This window comes from Arachis ipaensis, chromosome B6 (assembly GCF_059453495.1).
Source record: "Arachis ipaensis isolate K30076 ecotype BB chromosome B6, ASM5945349v1, whole genome shotgun sequence".
Lineage (NCBI taxonomy): Eukaryota > Viridiplantae > Streptophyta > Magnoliopsida > Fabales > Fabaceae > Arachis > Arachis ipaensis.
In genome coordinates, this window is record NC_142441.1 from 100,390,367 (window position 1) to 100,407,119 (window position 16,753).

Sequence of the window (16,753 nt, forward strand, 5' to 3'; positions counted from 1 at the left end):
AATTATGAATCAAAACAAGAAAAATATGCAAGAACACTTTGAATGCAAAGATGAACACCAAGAACACTTTGAAGATCATGATGAACATCAAGTATGTATTTTTGAAAAATTTTCAATAAAAGAAAACATGCAAAACACCAAACTTAGAAATTTTTTAATATTTAGACACTAAGAAATTGAAAATGCATATGAAAAACAAGAAAAGACACAAAATAAGAAAATATGAAGATCAAACAAGAAGACTTGTCAAGAACAACTTGAAGATCATGAAGAACAAGAAAGAGACTCAATGCATGTGTTCTTCGAAAATTTAAGAAAAGTTAAAAGTATGAAATTGACACCAAACTTACAATTAGACACTAGACTCAAACAAGAAACATCAAATTATTTTTTATTTTATGATTTTGTTAATTTTTTTTGGTTTTTTTTTTTGAAAATTATTTTGGGAAGAACGAAAAAGAAGAAATTTTTTTTTATTTTTCTAAAATAAGAAATAAAAAGCTTAAAATTAAAATAAAATTACCTAATCTGAGCAACAAGATGAACAGTCAGTTGTCCAAACTCGAATAATCCCCGGCAACGGCGCCAAAAACTTGGTGCGCAGAAATCGTGACGGTTCCATTCCTTGGTAACGGCGCTAAAAACTCAATACGCACGTTCATAATCTTAGTTCTTTGTCACAACTTCGCACAACTAACCAGCAAGTGCACTGGGTCGTCCAAGTAATAAACCTTACGTGAGTAAGGGTCGATCCCACGGAGATTGTCGGCTTGAAGCAAGCTATGGTCACCTTGTAAATCTCAATCAGGCGAATTCAATTGATTATAGATTTTTGATAATTAAAATATAATTAAAATATAAAATAGGATAGAGATACATATGTAATTCATTGGTGAGAATTTCAGATAAGCGTATAGAGATGCTTTTGTTCCTCCTGAACCTCTGCTTTTCTATTGTCTTCATCCAATCATTCATACTCCTTTCTATGGCAAGCTGTATGTTAGGCATCACCGTTGTCAATGGCTACATCCTGTCCTCTCAGTGAAAATAGTCCAATGCGTTGTCACTGCATGGCTAATCATCGGTCGGTTCTCAATCATACTGGAATAGGATCCATTGATCCTTTTGCGTCTGTCACTACGCCCAGCACTCGCGAGTTTGAAGCTCGTCACAGCCATCCCTTCCCAGATCCTACTCGGAATATCACAGACAAGGTTTAGACTTTCCGGATCTCAAGAATGGCCGTCCATGGATTCTAACTTATACCACGAAGACTCTGATTAAGGAATTCCAGAGAAATTCATTCAATCTAAGGTAGAACGGAAGTGGTTGTCAGGCACGCGTTCATAGGTTGGGAATGATGATGACTGTCACGATCATCACATTCATATTGAGGTGCGAATGAATATCTTAGAATCGGAATAAGCTTGAACTGAATAGAAAAACAATAGTACTTTGTATTAATTCATGAGGAACAGCAGAGCTCCACACCTTAATCTATGGTGTGTAGAAACTCTACCGTTGAAAATACATAAGTGATGAAGTTCCAGGCATGGCCGAGAGGCCAGCCCCCTAAACATGATCAAATGATCAAAAGATAATCCAAAGATGATCCAAAGATGTAAATAGAATAGTAAAAAGTCCTATTTATGCTAAACTAGTTACTAGGGTTTACAGAAATGAGTAAATGGTGCAGAAATCCACTTCTGGGGCCCACTTGGTGTGTGCTTGGGCTGAGCATTGAGCTTTACACATGTAGAGGCTTCTCTTGGAGTTGAACGCCAGTTTGTAACCTGTTTCTGGCGTTTAACTCCACTCTGCAACCTGTTTCTGGCGTTTAACTCCAGAATGCAGCATGAAACTGGCATTGAACGCCAGTTTTCGTCATCTAAACTCAAGCAAAGTGTGGACTATTATATATTTCTGGAAAGCCATGGATGTCTACTTTCCAACGCAATTGAGAGCGCGCCATTTGGAGTTCTGTAGCTCAAGAAAATCTACTTTGAATGCAGGGAGGTCAGAATCCAGCAGCATCTGCAGTCCTTCTTCAACCTCTGAATCTGATTTTTGCTCAAGTCCCTCAATTTCAGCCAGAAAATACCTGAAATCACAGAAAAACACACAAACTCATAGTAAAGTCCAGAAATGTGATTTTTATTTAAAAACTAATAAAAATATACTAACAACTAACTAAATTATACTGAAAACTATGTAAAAACAATGCCAAAAAGCGTATAAATTATCTGCTCATTATGTGCATTTACTACAGCAGTTCGCAGCTCATTGATTTTTCTGACCATCAGTTCTAGTTGTTGCTGAAGTTGTTGGTGTATCTGCTTGTTTTGGGCCATGATTGCACTTACACCTTCAATTTCCATCACTCCCTTCTCTTGGGTGGATAGTTGCATTTCTGCCTCTTGCTTACCAATTTCCTGGGGTGATTTCAATTTGGCTAGGAATTCACTCACTAGATCTTCCCATCCGATGATGCTTCCTTGTGGGAAAGCTTCAAGCCATTGAGCAACATCATTCATGGTGATGAGTGGACGCTTCATTTCATGGGTTGCATTGTCATCTGTGGTTAGGACACTACTCCCACAATGACTCGGGTTTGTTGGGTTCTCCTCCATAATCTGCACAATCACAAACAGTCCAAATGAAGATTGAATATATTCATGCCAAAATGTGGTCAGAGGGTTGGTTGACACAATTTGTCAAACAGTTGATAAGCTTAAAAGATTAATAGCAGAGAATTTGCTTCTGTTATGTACTCAGCAAACAAAATACAGGGAATGCACAGAACCAACAAAAACCAGGAAAACTTCACTCTATTACTAAAGTGAAGTTTTAATTGGCTTAAGCAAAAATTCAAACAGTTAGTGGGTTAGTCTGGAAAATTTAAAGAATCAGAAAAGAGAAAAATGCTTGATCTAGATCTCCACTTCACTTAATCATTGTCAATCTAATCAATCCCCGGCAACGGCGCCAAAAACTTGATGTGTGGAAAACGATCCAACACAAAACTCACTGGCAAGTGTACCGGGTCGCATCAAGTAATAATAACTCACGTGAGTGAGGTCGATCCCACAGGGATCGAAGGATTGAGCAATTTTAGTTTAGTGGTTGATTTAGTCAAGTGAGCAAGAGTTGATTGGAGTGATTTGTAATTAACAGAAACTAAATTGCATGAATTGTAAAGGGAGAGGGAAGAATTGCAGTAAATTAAAGAGCAAAGAAAGTAAAGAAGCTGAATCTTAAAGTGCAAGTAATATAAATTGCAAAAACTTAGATTGCAAGAAATGTAATGACTGAAGCTTAAAGTGCAAGAAATGTAAATTGCTTGAATTATAAAAGGATTTGGGAGTTGGGATTGCAGAAATTAAACAAGAGAAAGTAAATGGAATTAAACAAATAAGCGGAATATGAATTAAAAATTGCAACAGATCTAAACAGAAGAGAATAATTTCTTGAAAATCCAAACAGAAAGCAAATTGTAGCTCAATTGCAATGGTTCAAGAGAAGTCAAAGATCTCTGGGTTAGAAGAGACTAGAGAACAAGTCTAGATCTCAATCCTTTCTTGATCCAACCAAGAACAATTGCAAGAGAAGTAGAAAAGTAAATTGCAGGAGAAGTAGAGAAGAAAGGAGTAAAGAGAATTTAAATCCAAAAGCACAATTTCTTGAATTATGCAGACAAATAAACAGAGAGGGATCCCAAGGAGAGATTGAAACAGAATTTCTTCAATTCTCCACCCAAGATCCAAAACAAAGATTAAAAAATGTAGAAGCAAGAACAAGGAAGAAGAGAGATCAATTCTCCTTCCCAAATCCCCAAAATAGAACTCAGAGATCCAAAGTCAAAGTAAAAACTCTCAAAATTACAATTGAAAATTCTCCAAGAAGAAAAAAGGTTCTTTCTAAATCAAAATAACACCTATTTATACACTTCCTCATTTGGATCTAAGAATTTGGGTGGGCTCTAAAATTTGGTGAAGAAATGAATTAATTTGGATTTTTGATGAATTTTTGGCCCATGGTGCACCTCCCAGGGGAAAGCTCGGCTCTTGGCAAGAGCTTTGGCCAAGAGCTTTGGTTCCCTTCCTTGCCAAAGTGTGCACACGTTTCCTCCTTGTGACAAGAGAATAAAGCTCTTTGCAAGAGCTTTGAGCTCTTGGCAAGAGCTTTGGCTGTCCTTGAGGTCCATGGTTCAAGCCTTGGGTGAAGCACTTGCTGACCATTTTCCTTGGCACACGAGTAGTGCCCAAAGTCTCCCTTCCTTGAGGTGCTCGGTTCAATCCTTGGGGAGTGCAAGAGCTGCCCATTTTTTATGGCACAAGAGTAGCGCCTAAAGTTTTGATTCCTTGAGGTACATGGTTCGAACCCCATGGAGTGAAAACAAGCTAATTTTTGCTTGTTTTCCTTGTGAGGTAGCGCTATCCCCTTCCCCCTTGGTCTTAGGTTCAAGCCTTGGTGAGTGTATTGTTGAGCTCTTTTTTTCTTGATTTTTCCTTGAAGAAGCCCAAAAAAGCTCTTGGATAAAGCTCTTGGCAAGAGCTTTGTCTTGGATTTGCCTTGCTTCCTCCTTCCTTGTGCGCTTGGTTAAGCTCTTGGCAAGAGCTCTAGGCTCCTGGTAAGAGCTTGGTCTTTGATTTGTTGAAGTAAAGCTCTCCACAAGAGCTTTGTGCTCTTGCTCCTTGTTTTGAGCCACGCTTTTCTTCCTTTGGGCCATGCTTTTCTTATTTTTTTTTTCTTTTCTTCACCTACAAGTATCAAAACAACCAATCAAAGTATCACAAAATTCACAAAGCTTAAAAATTCATTTAAAACCAATTAATTTTAGCTTAAACTTTATGATTTTGTGTCAATTGAAGGGTGGTTGATTAATTCAAAGAAACCATGCGATTCCACTCCAAATTGCTAACTTACAATGCAAGATAGTGTATAAAACCTATTAAAACAAAAGAAAAAGACTAGTAAAGCTAGTATAAGATGACTTGTCATCAGGCACCCCCCCTAAAAACTAGCTAACAATTGCAAATGCAATCCAGGGAGACCAGGACTAAACAGGAGCCAAAAGAAAATAAAATGCAACAAACATAGGAAAAGTGAACAAAACAATCAACAATGAAGAGAGAATAAAAATGGTTAAAACAGACACAAAAAAATTGTTTACCAGTAGTCCAAGCAAGAAAATGTGTTGGATTGAAGGCAAGTGCGATCCACCGCAAGCAGGAAGCAAAATCTCGAGCGTGCAAGAAGCCAAAGAGGATGAAGAAGTTGTTTAAGAAAAAAATGAAATGAAAGTGTAAAGTGAAAATGAAGAGGATGCTAAATGATAACCATCGGGGTGAAACGTGAAAAGGTAGGGGTAAAAAAAACTTTTTCCCTCGCTTTCAAATCAGCCATAAAGAGCAATTAATGCACTTGGCACGGAAACTGAAACGATACCCCAAGCAACAGATAGGGGCAACTCACTCGCTCTGGAGGCGTGGACTTAGGCAACGAGTTCCCGGGCTAGGAAGGCCCCAACCCGGGATGATGCGAGCAATTCGAACTTACCAACCATAAGCTACGAGCTTCTCGGCTCGGTACATTGGGGGCGCTGTTCCGGCCAAGCCCAACATAGGCCATGAGTCCACCTACAGACCACCGACCCGATGGGTACTTGATCGGAGCTCAAAGGTGACCCGCGTACCGCCTCACATCCTTCTGAGAAGACCTGGACAGTTAGCAGAAGCTTTCAGGTGGACGGGCCCGAGATGAAGGGCCCACCCGAGTACGGAATATAAATGGGGAGGGACCTACCCCTCCCTAGAGGTACGTCACTTTTTACCCTAATTTGTTGCCGCATTATACGGACACTAACTTTAGGATCGGAGCGTCCTTGCAGGTGACACCACCCGCCGACAACTCACACACCCTTCACGTGGAGCTCGTGCTTAGGTCCAGATTCCCCTTCTCAACCAATTGCTCCGGACCCAACTCCATCCGAACCACCATTCACCTGAGAACGGAACATATATAACATAGGATCTAAAAGAGATAAATATCAAGCTCTAGTCTTGACCTGCGAAGTCAAGGTTGTCTAGAAATATATATATATACAGCCCAAAAGTATGACAAACATAAACATAAATCCTGTTTCTCTATAATCAACCTCAAAGACGGATATACAATTTAAAAAAAAATACAAAAGTGGAGAACATATATAGTTAAGTGCAAAATATACAAGTCCCAAAAATAGATCTTTGCTTCCCATAGTGAATCCAACTACATTCAACGAGGTGTTTCACGTCCTGCATCTGTAAAATAAATAATTTTCAACACGGTTGAGAACATCATTCTTTCAAGTTCTCAGTAGGGATACCAGTTCCAAACAGAAATCCTGTAAAACTACCCGAACCCAACAGGCAATTCTATACTTCAGCCAACCTATAGTTCAAGCCTAGGGTCCTTTCTAAACCAAATAGGATAATCAAAAACTGAACCTCAGCTAATTAAGAATCTCAAATTTTCATTCTTTCTCTCAATATAATTTAAAAGATACCTAGTTGTACTGATAGAATTATTGTTTATGCTATTCCAGTGTTGCATTAAAATCCAAAAACTATTAAACTATCAATAGATTTTATTGCAAAACTAAAATTAACACAGCTGATTCTCAACCTCTAATATTATTTTAACAGTTCAACCTCTAATCTTTCTCATGACAACCAAAAAAGAAACACCTTCTAGTCTTCATCTTGGTAGAAAATAGAAGAAATTATGCAGGACATAATGCTATAAATCAAGAATTCAACCGTTTTTTTTTTATTATTTTAATATTTTGTTGTGTGTGATAAAAGAGAGCCTAATCAATTGAATCAACAATGCATTAGAGGCAACATAGAAACACCCCCTCTCTTTTTTCTGTCTTCTCGTTCCCAAAAAAAAAAAAAAAAAAAAAAGAAAAAGGACCTCTATTCTTTTCTCCCATTGCGAAGTGCGAACTTTCTGTAATACTCAATCAATCCCACTACAAATATCATCGCCTATCAACACCGAAGAAACACAAATCAATCTTCTAGAAATCTTATTATAATATATCCAATCATCCAAATGAATCAAAATTTAGCTAAAACTAGAAAGACGATGAAGATCTGGCATCCAGAAAATTACTTTACACAAATACACATCATCGCTGTTAGCTAAAATTGGATCCTGAACTTACTACTGCGGTAGACTCTGGCAGCAGCCCAGGTGACTCTTTTTTCCTTACAAGTTAACTCTTGCAAAAGCAGTAACAATAACAATAATTGTACTATGGTGATGTTACATGACAAAATTATTTTAGTAATTAAGTTTATGCAAAAATTTATTGCGCTAATAAAAATCAATTGAAGAAGAAAAAAGCGTATAAAAAGAAGAGAAAAAGAGAATTGATTGAACTTAATTATAGAAATAACTTATTCATTAATTATTTTTAATAATAATAATAATAATAATAATAATAATAATAATAATAATAAATTTTAGTTATATAAAATGACATCACAGACCTCAGGTAAAATTTGAAGACTTACCACTTCTTACCAAAATTACAGATCATAAACTTCTTAAAAAACAATCTTACAAGTTTATAAACCATAGCCATACTAGAACTAGCCTTTTAAAATTTATCTTCTAGAACATATTACTAAGATAAAAATTCATACAAGTTTTTATATAAAATTAATAATTAAAAATTGTTAAATAATAATTTAGTCAAATATATCATATTCTTAACTAAACAGTTTCATATTAAGATAATTGGGTTAATATTCAAATCCGTCCCTGAAAAATCACGCGATCTTTATTTTCGTCCCCGAATGATTTTTTTTAATCAAATTAATCCCTAAAAGATAAACTGTTAGTCAAATTAGTCCTTCCGTCAATTGGATGATGACGTGTCACGTTAAGTGCCACGTGGCATGATGACGTGACACGCCACGTGGTATGTCAGTAACACGTGGCACGCCACGTGACAGGTCAGTGTTACTTGACATATAAAAAAGTTTTTTATTAGTCAAAATAGTCCTTGAAAGTCCAGACGTATGTCATTTTCATCACTCAAATTTTAAAAATTAGTCAAACTAGTCCTTATATAATTTTTTTTTATTTTTTCTTCATAAAATTATCTCTCTCCTTTAATTCTTCTCAAAATCTCTCTTATTCTTTTCTATTCTAAAACATTTTTCTTACATTACTACATTTTGCTGGAATATATATATATACTCAAAATTGAAATGTATGTTTTTATTAACCTAAACAAAGTTATATGTTCAAAATCAAAATTTATGTATGTTAACCTAAACAAAGTTATTCCACTATTTTTTTTCTACCACATTTTTTTTCCATTACGATATTACTTATATATAGGATGTAATGGTAGTGATACTTAGAGTCAAAATTTAAGAAGATCCACAAATTTTGCTTCAATTCCAAACTTTACAAAATATTAAAAATTTGTTGGTTAATTATTATTATTATTATTATTATTATTATTATTATTATTATTATTATTATTATTATTATTATTATTATTATTATAAACGAATTGCTTCTTAAACGTAATACATGCAAACATCTTAATAAATTTGTGTGTTTCATATGTTTGAGATAGATTATATAATTTTTCTTTTAATTTCACAAATCAATGAGATAAAATGAAATAGAAAATATTATACCTATGCATAACACAGGCTACTCCGCACTAGTACATTATATAAATAGATATGCTTCGTATTAAAATAAAATTCCTTTTGTTTTAAATGAAATATTTAAAAAATTATATTAGAATATTAAGATTCAAAAAGTGATTCCATAAACTAGTTTTTCAATTATTGAGTTTTACTATATAAATTAAATAATAATAAAAGTTATAATTTTAAAAAATTTAAAAGATTTAAAATTTAAAATAATTACTATATTATTTAGTAAAATTTAAAATATTAAATTTTTAAATATATAATCAACAATAATTTGATAAACTCATTTAAATAAAAAAATTCACATAAAAAATTACAATTTGAAAATTTAAAATTTTAAAATACAAATGACAAAATAACTTTATAAAAAATTAATTATTTTTATTATTTTATGTAAAGAGAATTTTGTTTATTAAGATTTAAAAAATAATATTAAAATTAGTAGTATAAAAAATATTATAAATTTAATATTATAAAAAAATTATATAAGGACTAGTTTGACTAATTTTTAAAATTTAAGGGATGAAAATGACTTACGTCTAGACTTTCAAAGACTATTTTGACTAATAAAAAACTTTTTTATATGTCAAGTGACCTGTCACGTGGCGTGCCACGTGGCACTTAACGTAACACGTCATCATCCAATTGACGGAAGGACTAATTTGACTAACAATTTATCTTCCAGGGACTAATTTTAATCGGGGATGAAAATGAAGATCACGTGATCTTTTAAGGACGAATTTGAACATTAACCCTAAGATAATTACATGTAAATTTCTACCAATTACTAAACTCGTGCATTTTGTTTTGTCACGCTTTATGTTGCCAACTATTTCAAGAATACGTTTTTTATTTCTCTCTTTTCACATCCTATCAAGCATATTGTAGCGGTATTACTATTACTTTATTATTTTGGTATTTCGGTCTTGAGGCGTTGGGTTATTATAAACCATGAGAATCGCTGTTGTTTGGGCTTCAGCTCATTTTTATTTTCTATGTTCATATTGTTAAAAATATTTTATGGCCCATGGCTACACAACTTTTTGTTTTTCCTGAAAATATTTTCCGAGTAGAAAATCAAAATCTACCACAAAATGTGATGAACATCCGGAGAGAGAAACCTGTCCAAAATTAATAAAATAAAATAAAAATAACATGAGAAAAATGGATATCCCATATATAGAAAAATTGCCACAGAATACTATACGATATAATTTGCACAAGACATCCAAAATAGGGCTTCAATTTGGTTGTCTCTAAAAATTCAAGAACGAAAAAGTAAGACAAAATTACATGCTAACTCGTGAAAAATTACCTTAGCATTAAATTTAACAAGATAATGCATCTTAGAAACATAAATCGTTCGCAGCAGTCCCTTCCTGTGCTAACCGGTGCTTGGCGCCTTGAGCCTCGACAACATATTGCAATTGATTATAGACTAAGATTGTACATATATTAATCCCGTTTCTTAACTTGGTTCCATCATGCAGCCAAAAGGATGGAATGAAATGCATAGCCAATTATGTATTTCAACAAATATACATGTATTGAATTCATCTGCATCTGCTCCTGCTCTACTGATTTTTCATGGATGTAACCAGTAAGGGGAAAAGCAAAAACACCTCCATTTTCAAGATCTTTTAAGCACAAACAGAACCAGTTACACATTAGTAGGGATGATACCGACCACGGCCACGGCCACGGTTATGGCTATTATCATTTCCGCGTTTCCCACTACTTGAGCTACCACCACTGCTCTTGCCATGTCTGGATACTGGCGGAGGAGGAGTATGTGGTTGCAACCCTGGCTGTTGCCTACAGGCCCCAAACAAAAAGGAGACATGAAAAACAACTAAGTGGCCAATTGTTAAATACTGATTGGACAAGCTAACATATCCAAGCATGTATGATTGAAAAACCACAAGCCTATGACTAGAGAAACCAACAGGACACTTACAATACATATCCAATCCTTCCATCTGGTAACAGCATTGGCATCATTGCCATGCCAGCTGCGGTTGCTCCTGCACCATACATCAGTGGCTGCAAAGATTTAAGGACCTCTATATGAGCAAGGTACATACAGATCCATAAAAAAAAATATCTAATGCCATGTGTTGCTTGAAAAAGAGAATGTGCTTTATTTCGTTTTGCAACTAGTGACTTAAAGCTTTATGAGCATGTTTGTTCTAAAATTGGAGCATTAGTTACAATTTGCATTGGTCCATTGTTAAAATCATATAAATCACCATTAGAATCTGCTGCACTCTGATTACCATTGAATACAATGACATCATTAAGACAAATCAATTTATGTGTCAACTAGTCAAGATATGCCATACCAAGTCCATAAATTGAATTTCACAGTAAAACTGTTTCTCCCTTAATCAGCTCATGAATAATGAAATTAAGGAAACAACCAAATTGTGACTATTCACCCCCTAGTGAAGCTAAGAGCAACTGTTATCATCACGTAACATGGGTAAGAAGTGAAAAAACTAACATGGACACTTGACACAAATAAACATAGAAAAAACCAACAAAATTTAAAATGATAGAACATGGACATGCAATGTGTGTGTGTGAAGTTCAATATTTACTACTTTCTAAACTCTTTCCATAGAATATTAAACATTCTTGATATACTTCAAGTGTGAAACTTGCTATTGCTAAATAGATTCAAAATTATTGAATATAATTACTTGATACAGGATGTACATCCAACATGTGTCATACCAATGTCCGAGTTTTTGACATTGATTACTAAGTTGACACTTCATACTTTCCAAGTTCGTGAGAAGCATATTCCACAAATCCTCAATCACCTGAGAAAAACTACAAGACAGAACTGAGACCCCACTAGGGAAAAGATCAACTTACTTGTGTGAACCCAGCAGGACCAAATCCTGCGCCAATACCAGCATATGCACCTCCAACCATGCCATAACCAAGTTGAGGTGGATAAGTGGGAAGTACAACAGACTTCTGTGAATTTAGTGTACCGGATGACTTCTGATCTGCTTGTGGCTTTGCAAGTGAACACTCCAGAGATTGCCCTGCTCATCCAAGAAAATTTAATGCCTATGATACGTAATGATCTATTGGCATTACTGTGAACAGAGATTGAGTAAATGTATGCAAAAGGGAAAGAAAAATTACCGTCTATTTCATACTTCTCAGTATTCTTCAATGCTTTCATGGCACTTGACCTTTCAGCAAAGTGCACAAACCCAAACCTGCTCTTTTCTTGTCCTGCTTTAGCAGGAGGGACAACCACTTTTGTGATCTTTCCATGATGTTCAAACAGTGCCTTAAGACGATCCTGAGTAATATTCTCTGGAAGGTTCTTTACATAAACTGCTTTTACCTGTACCAAGCACCAAGGTCTCAGCTATACAATTTTCACAATTCATTATAAAGCTGTATGTATTTCATTAGATCTAGCAAAGAAAATAAGAAAGTTAATCCTATAATTAAAGTATCAATCTTACAAAAGTAGCAAATAAAATAGCCAAAAAAATCCCCTCAAAACAAGCACCAAGCAAACATAATAACCTGGAACCCAGAAAAAGGGTCAAATTTCCTGAGCAAGTATGAAGATAAGTAAAATGACATCCACTGTTGAATCTAAGGGAAAAAACAGAGCATCCAATTCGGTCTAATATGGATCTACCATATTAAGACAACTTGTTGTGTTGTGTTGTGCGTATATGTGTAGTGGGGGGACTTGGGCAATTCGGTTGTCATTAAGTCATTATATGTCTCAGTTTTGTCTTCTTAGTGTGATACAGAAACCAGTTATTAGACTTCTTAAGAGAAGCTAATAATGTAATTTCTTTTGATCACACTATTCATGTAATTTAATTTCACATGAAATAACATATAATCAATCACCTGAGTGGCAGCAGATGATTCAGAATTCCTTGGGTCAGCCCAACTCACAGTTGGAGCATTGTCGTCTAGTTTGAATTTTGGGTTTGACATCTTCTGCCTTGAATATTCTGCACAAGCATGATTGTAATACTCAATAAAAGCAAACCCCCTATTACGGCCAGAAATCTGTGGGTCCTGTAACAACGAAATGGTTTGCTAGGTTAGTAAAAAATTATTCATCATGCTACATTCTTCAAGTTTCTGGAACAAGGTATGACTTGGAAAAGAAAAGGGTTTCCCCATAGTAAATTAAGATTTAAGAACATTAAACCATATGAAATAAAAAGGGGAAAATATGTCAAACAAACCTTCAACAGCTCCACAGCAACAACTCCAGGCCCAATTTCTGAGACTACCTTCTTCATATTTTCTAAAGTCCAATTTCTAGGAACATTACCAATGAATAACTTATGCTTAGCTTGGGATGTTGAGCACCTTATTTTTCTTCCCTGGAAACTCAGAGGTGACTTAATTAGTTAATAGGCATGGGTAATTGTAGCTAGCTTGAAACATAAAAAGACAAACGAGCCAAATTGAGAGACACAAGTCATGACCTAATAATCGATGAAAAATGAAAAACTACACGATTGTTAGAAAATGTTAATGAACATCTATACCAAATTACCTTAAATTCAGTGTTGTTCAGTTTCTCAATAGCCATAGATGCCAATTCCTTTGACTTGAAGGTCACAAATGCATAACCTTTTGCTTCACCTGAATCTTTTCCTTTCATAATCCTAACCTGCACTAAATTTAATCAGTTTAGACAATCATGCAATGAGTGAAGAAACAGAAATTTTCAATAAACATACCTCTGACACTTCTCCCACAGATTCACAGAAGGCCCTCAAATCTTCTTCTGAAACTTTGTGAGGAATGCCACCAATGTAAACCTCTGACCCATGAGGTGGAAGTGCAAGAACTTCTGCATGTTTCTTTTTCTCATCTTCATCCTTATTGTCTACCACTCCTATATCCTCTTCACCATCTGAGGGTTTAGTCTCTTCCTCTTCTTCCTCCTCTTCCTCCTCTTCCTCTTCTTCCTCTTCGACTTCTTCCTCTACTTCTTCATATTCAACCTCTTCCTCCATGGTCTCCTCTTGATCATTATCCCCTTCAAGGTCTACCTGCTCATCAGAATCTGTAGGTTTTTCATGCTCACTGTGCCCCTCTGGTGATTCTTGATTTTGGGCCGTTTCATCACTCTGCTTTGTCCCAGGCATATTATGCATCTAGAAAAGCAAGCTTGCAGGGCAACTGTGAAGGAATCACGGAAGCCAAAAGCATTTGTAGAAGAGAGATTGCAAATTGGAAAGGTGGAAATTATATGAGAGGCCAATTGCAGAGTAAGAATTTTGATTGAGACTGTACCATGAGGTACGGACCAAGGAGTAGAAACATGATCGATTCTAAATCCAGGGATCATCATAACATAACAACAAAAGTAACAGAGACAGGCAAGAGAGTTTGTGAACGGAAATCAAGAGGATAACAATGCTCAAAAGGCCAATCAAAGAGGAAAAAGAAAAATCCAAGAAGAAAGAATTTCAGAATTTCAGAATATCTCAAAATTTAGATGCTGAAAGTTGCCCAGAAAACAGTGGCCAGTTTATATGTTGTTTAACTACTTGTGGGGAGGGACAACAATGCACAAAGAGAAAGAGGGGAAAAGGAACAGAAGTGAGAAATAAGAAACTGAGCTACACTGTTATAAAAAAAATTAAATATATACAAAGCAACATTTTGCATGTTATATGGCGAGAACCTGAGTAATTACAAAGGAAAGTGCAAACAATATATGCAACTCCTTAATCCTTTCCCAGTTACCAATAAACATTTCAAAACCAAACAAGCAAAAGAGAGCTGAAACTTGAAAGCTAATTGGGGGTTTGATTGGATAATAAAGCATTATCAAATATGCCATTTATCACCTAGTTCCTGGGAATGAAGCCAGCCTTGCTTTCCTAAGAAAATCACCATTCACTGTGAAGCCTCATATGAGAATATCCATTTCCAACACCGTCCACCCAAATGTTATTATCCAACAATGTTCTATGAGTAATAACCTAACTAATCTCTCGCATCATATAATAAACCACGCAAGAATAATTATTCTGTTTCGTCTTACCTAGAAGCATCAAGCTAACTGGTTTGCATAAGAAATTACAATAAAAAATCATAGGCTAAAGCTGTGCAGCTGAGAAGAATGATTCGAGATGGAAAAGCGAAGGTACCTGGATGCGAGAGAAATCGAAATGGCAATAGAGGCTTCCAAATTGTAAATTTCGAAACCCTAAATCCTAAAGAGAGTTGGGAGATGGAAGAAAATGGCGCAGAGAAGCGTGAGAGTGGCCTTATGGGGAATGGTGGCCGAATTCACTGTTGCTCGCCGGTGCCTAGGCTTGGGCCTTTGGACCGGGCCTTTCACTCTAAATCCTTTTGGAGAAACATAATTACTGTGCTACAACCCAATGAGCGGTAACAAAAAGAGCTTAAAATAAAAGAAAAAAGTTTGTTACGCAAAACGATCCAAGTCTTGTATACAAACGGGGAGTAAATGCCTCCGACCAAAAAGCGGGAGTAAATACCCAACTATCTATTCACATGAATGACAACATGATCTCCTACACAATAAAGGGACAATGGATCCCTCACCTTATTAGTTCTAAGACAACAAGGACTTTTTGTTACCTAGTTCATCAAGGGCAAATAAAAATGGATTTAGCATAAGTTTGGATTAGCATTTGTCAAATTGGAGTTTGAATAAGAGTGATTTTATAAAATTGATTTTGAGTAGAAGTGATTTTATATCAACATAATTTATGTTTGATAATTTTATATTAAAATTGATTTTGATAAAATAAATAATTTAGATAATATTAGTTAAAATTACTTTTAGATAGATAATTACAAAAAAGAATATGACATTAAATAATAATATTATTTTGTTAACCATGTTTAATTTTTTTGATATTTTTTTGTATGTTTTTTACATAGTATTTGACGTGTAAGAATCGGAATAACCGTTTTAATAAAATAACAATTTTAACTGTTTCGAATAGGTTCAAAAATATAGAAATGATATTTTGAAACTAAAAAGGTGAAAGTTGAATTCAATGAATTTTTCTGAGTGAAAAAATGTATCTTTTGCAGAAAATTTTTGTAGAAATACGTACCAGTGCTTAAGCCGGCAATACCGGCTCTAGTCTGTCCAGTACCGCATATTGAGAAAAATAAGATTTTCAAAATCGAATTTATTATTTTAAAAGGACAAAAATAATTTAGAATAGAAAACCGGGTGCTAATTCCAAAGATTTTGGCCCTAAATGGCCAAACGGGATAAAAACGGTAATGGGTTAGACCGGACCCAAGTTGGGCCCAAGCCCAACATATATATGTATTCATTATGAGGCATTCAGCCTCATTTTTCAAAGAAGAGAGAGAGAGAGAGAGAGAGGGGCGGTGAGAAGAGAAAAGAGAAGGGTTTGGGGTTTCACTATTCGTCTTCCTCTTCTTTTGCTCATATCTTGAGCTACGGAGCTCAGACTGACGAGCCATTTGCGGCCACGCAAAGCTCTCGTCAAGCTCTTCATTTTTAACAAAGTTTTGTTGGTAAGATTTCGAAACTCAAGCTTCAGTTCCCAGCCCTAACAATTTCGCATTTTTACATTTGGTTTTGTCGTAGATTTTGTGATTTTGTTTGTTTAGAGTGATCTAGCATTAGAATATTGTTGAGTTTTATCCCCTAATCTCGTTGGGTAAGGTAAGGTCTCACTAAAATCTTGTGTTTAGTTATTTTTGTGAACCCTATGTTTGATGTTGGTATGTTGTATGATGTTAAATAGAGTTTTGGTGTTTGTTGGAGTTGGTTTGAGGCTGTTGGATCGAGCTTGGTGGCTTCGTTTTGGTGTTTGGTGCATTTTGAGAATCGACCAAAGTATGATTTTGGTTTTCTCTATGTAATATGTAATGTTTCTGGATACTTAGGCTAGTGGCCTATAAGATAGGTTTGAATGATGTGGTTGTATGATTATTTGTATGTACATGTTATGCTAGGTGATGGTTTGGATAGATGTTGAATGAGTTTGCATGTG

General features: G+C 35.2%; 1 protein-coding gene across 2 annotated transcripts; it reads right to left on the bottom strand.

Annotated features, from left to right (window-relative positions):
- Nucleotides 1-9,882: 9,882 nt before the first annotated feature.
- LOC107604644 (RNA-binding (RRM/RBD/RNP motifs) family protein) lies at nucleotides 9,883-15,035 on the bottom strand. Of its 2 annotated transcripts, none has more exons than XM_016306274.3 (9): nucleotides 14,894-15,035; nucleotides 13,472-13,916; nucleotides 13,285-13,401; nucleotides 12,968-13,108; nucleotides 12,621-12,794; nucleotides 11,886-12,093; nucleotides 11,607-11,782; nucleotides 10,684-10,769; nucleotides 9,883-10,541 (listed from the first exon to the last, which is right to left on the bottom strand). In XM_016306274.3, exons 2-9 carry the CDS (start codon nucleotides 13,889-13,891, stop codon nucleotides 10,394-10,396), a joined length of 1,470 nt encoding a protein of 489 aa, XP_016161760.1. In that variant the 5' UTR covers nucleotides 13,892-13,916; nucleotides 14,894-15,035; the 3' UTR covers nucleotides 9,883-10,393. The 2 variants fall into 2 exon arrangements, with proteins under 2 accessions (XP_016161760.1, XP_020960242.1); XM_021104583.2 differs by having other exon boundaries at nucleotides 13,472-13,891; nucleotides 14,894-15,015.
- Nucleotides 15,036-16,753: the final 1,718 nt, after the last annotated feature.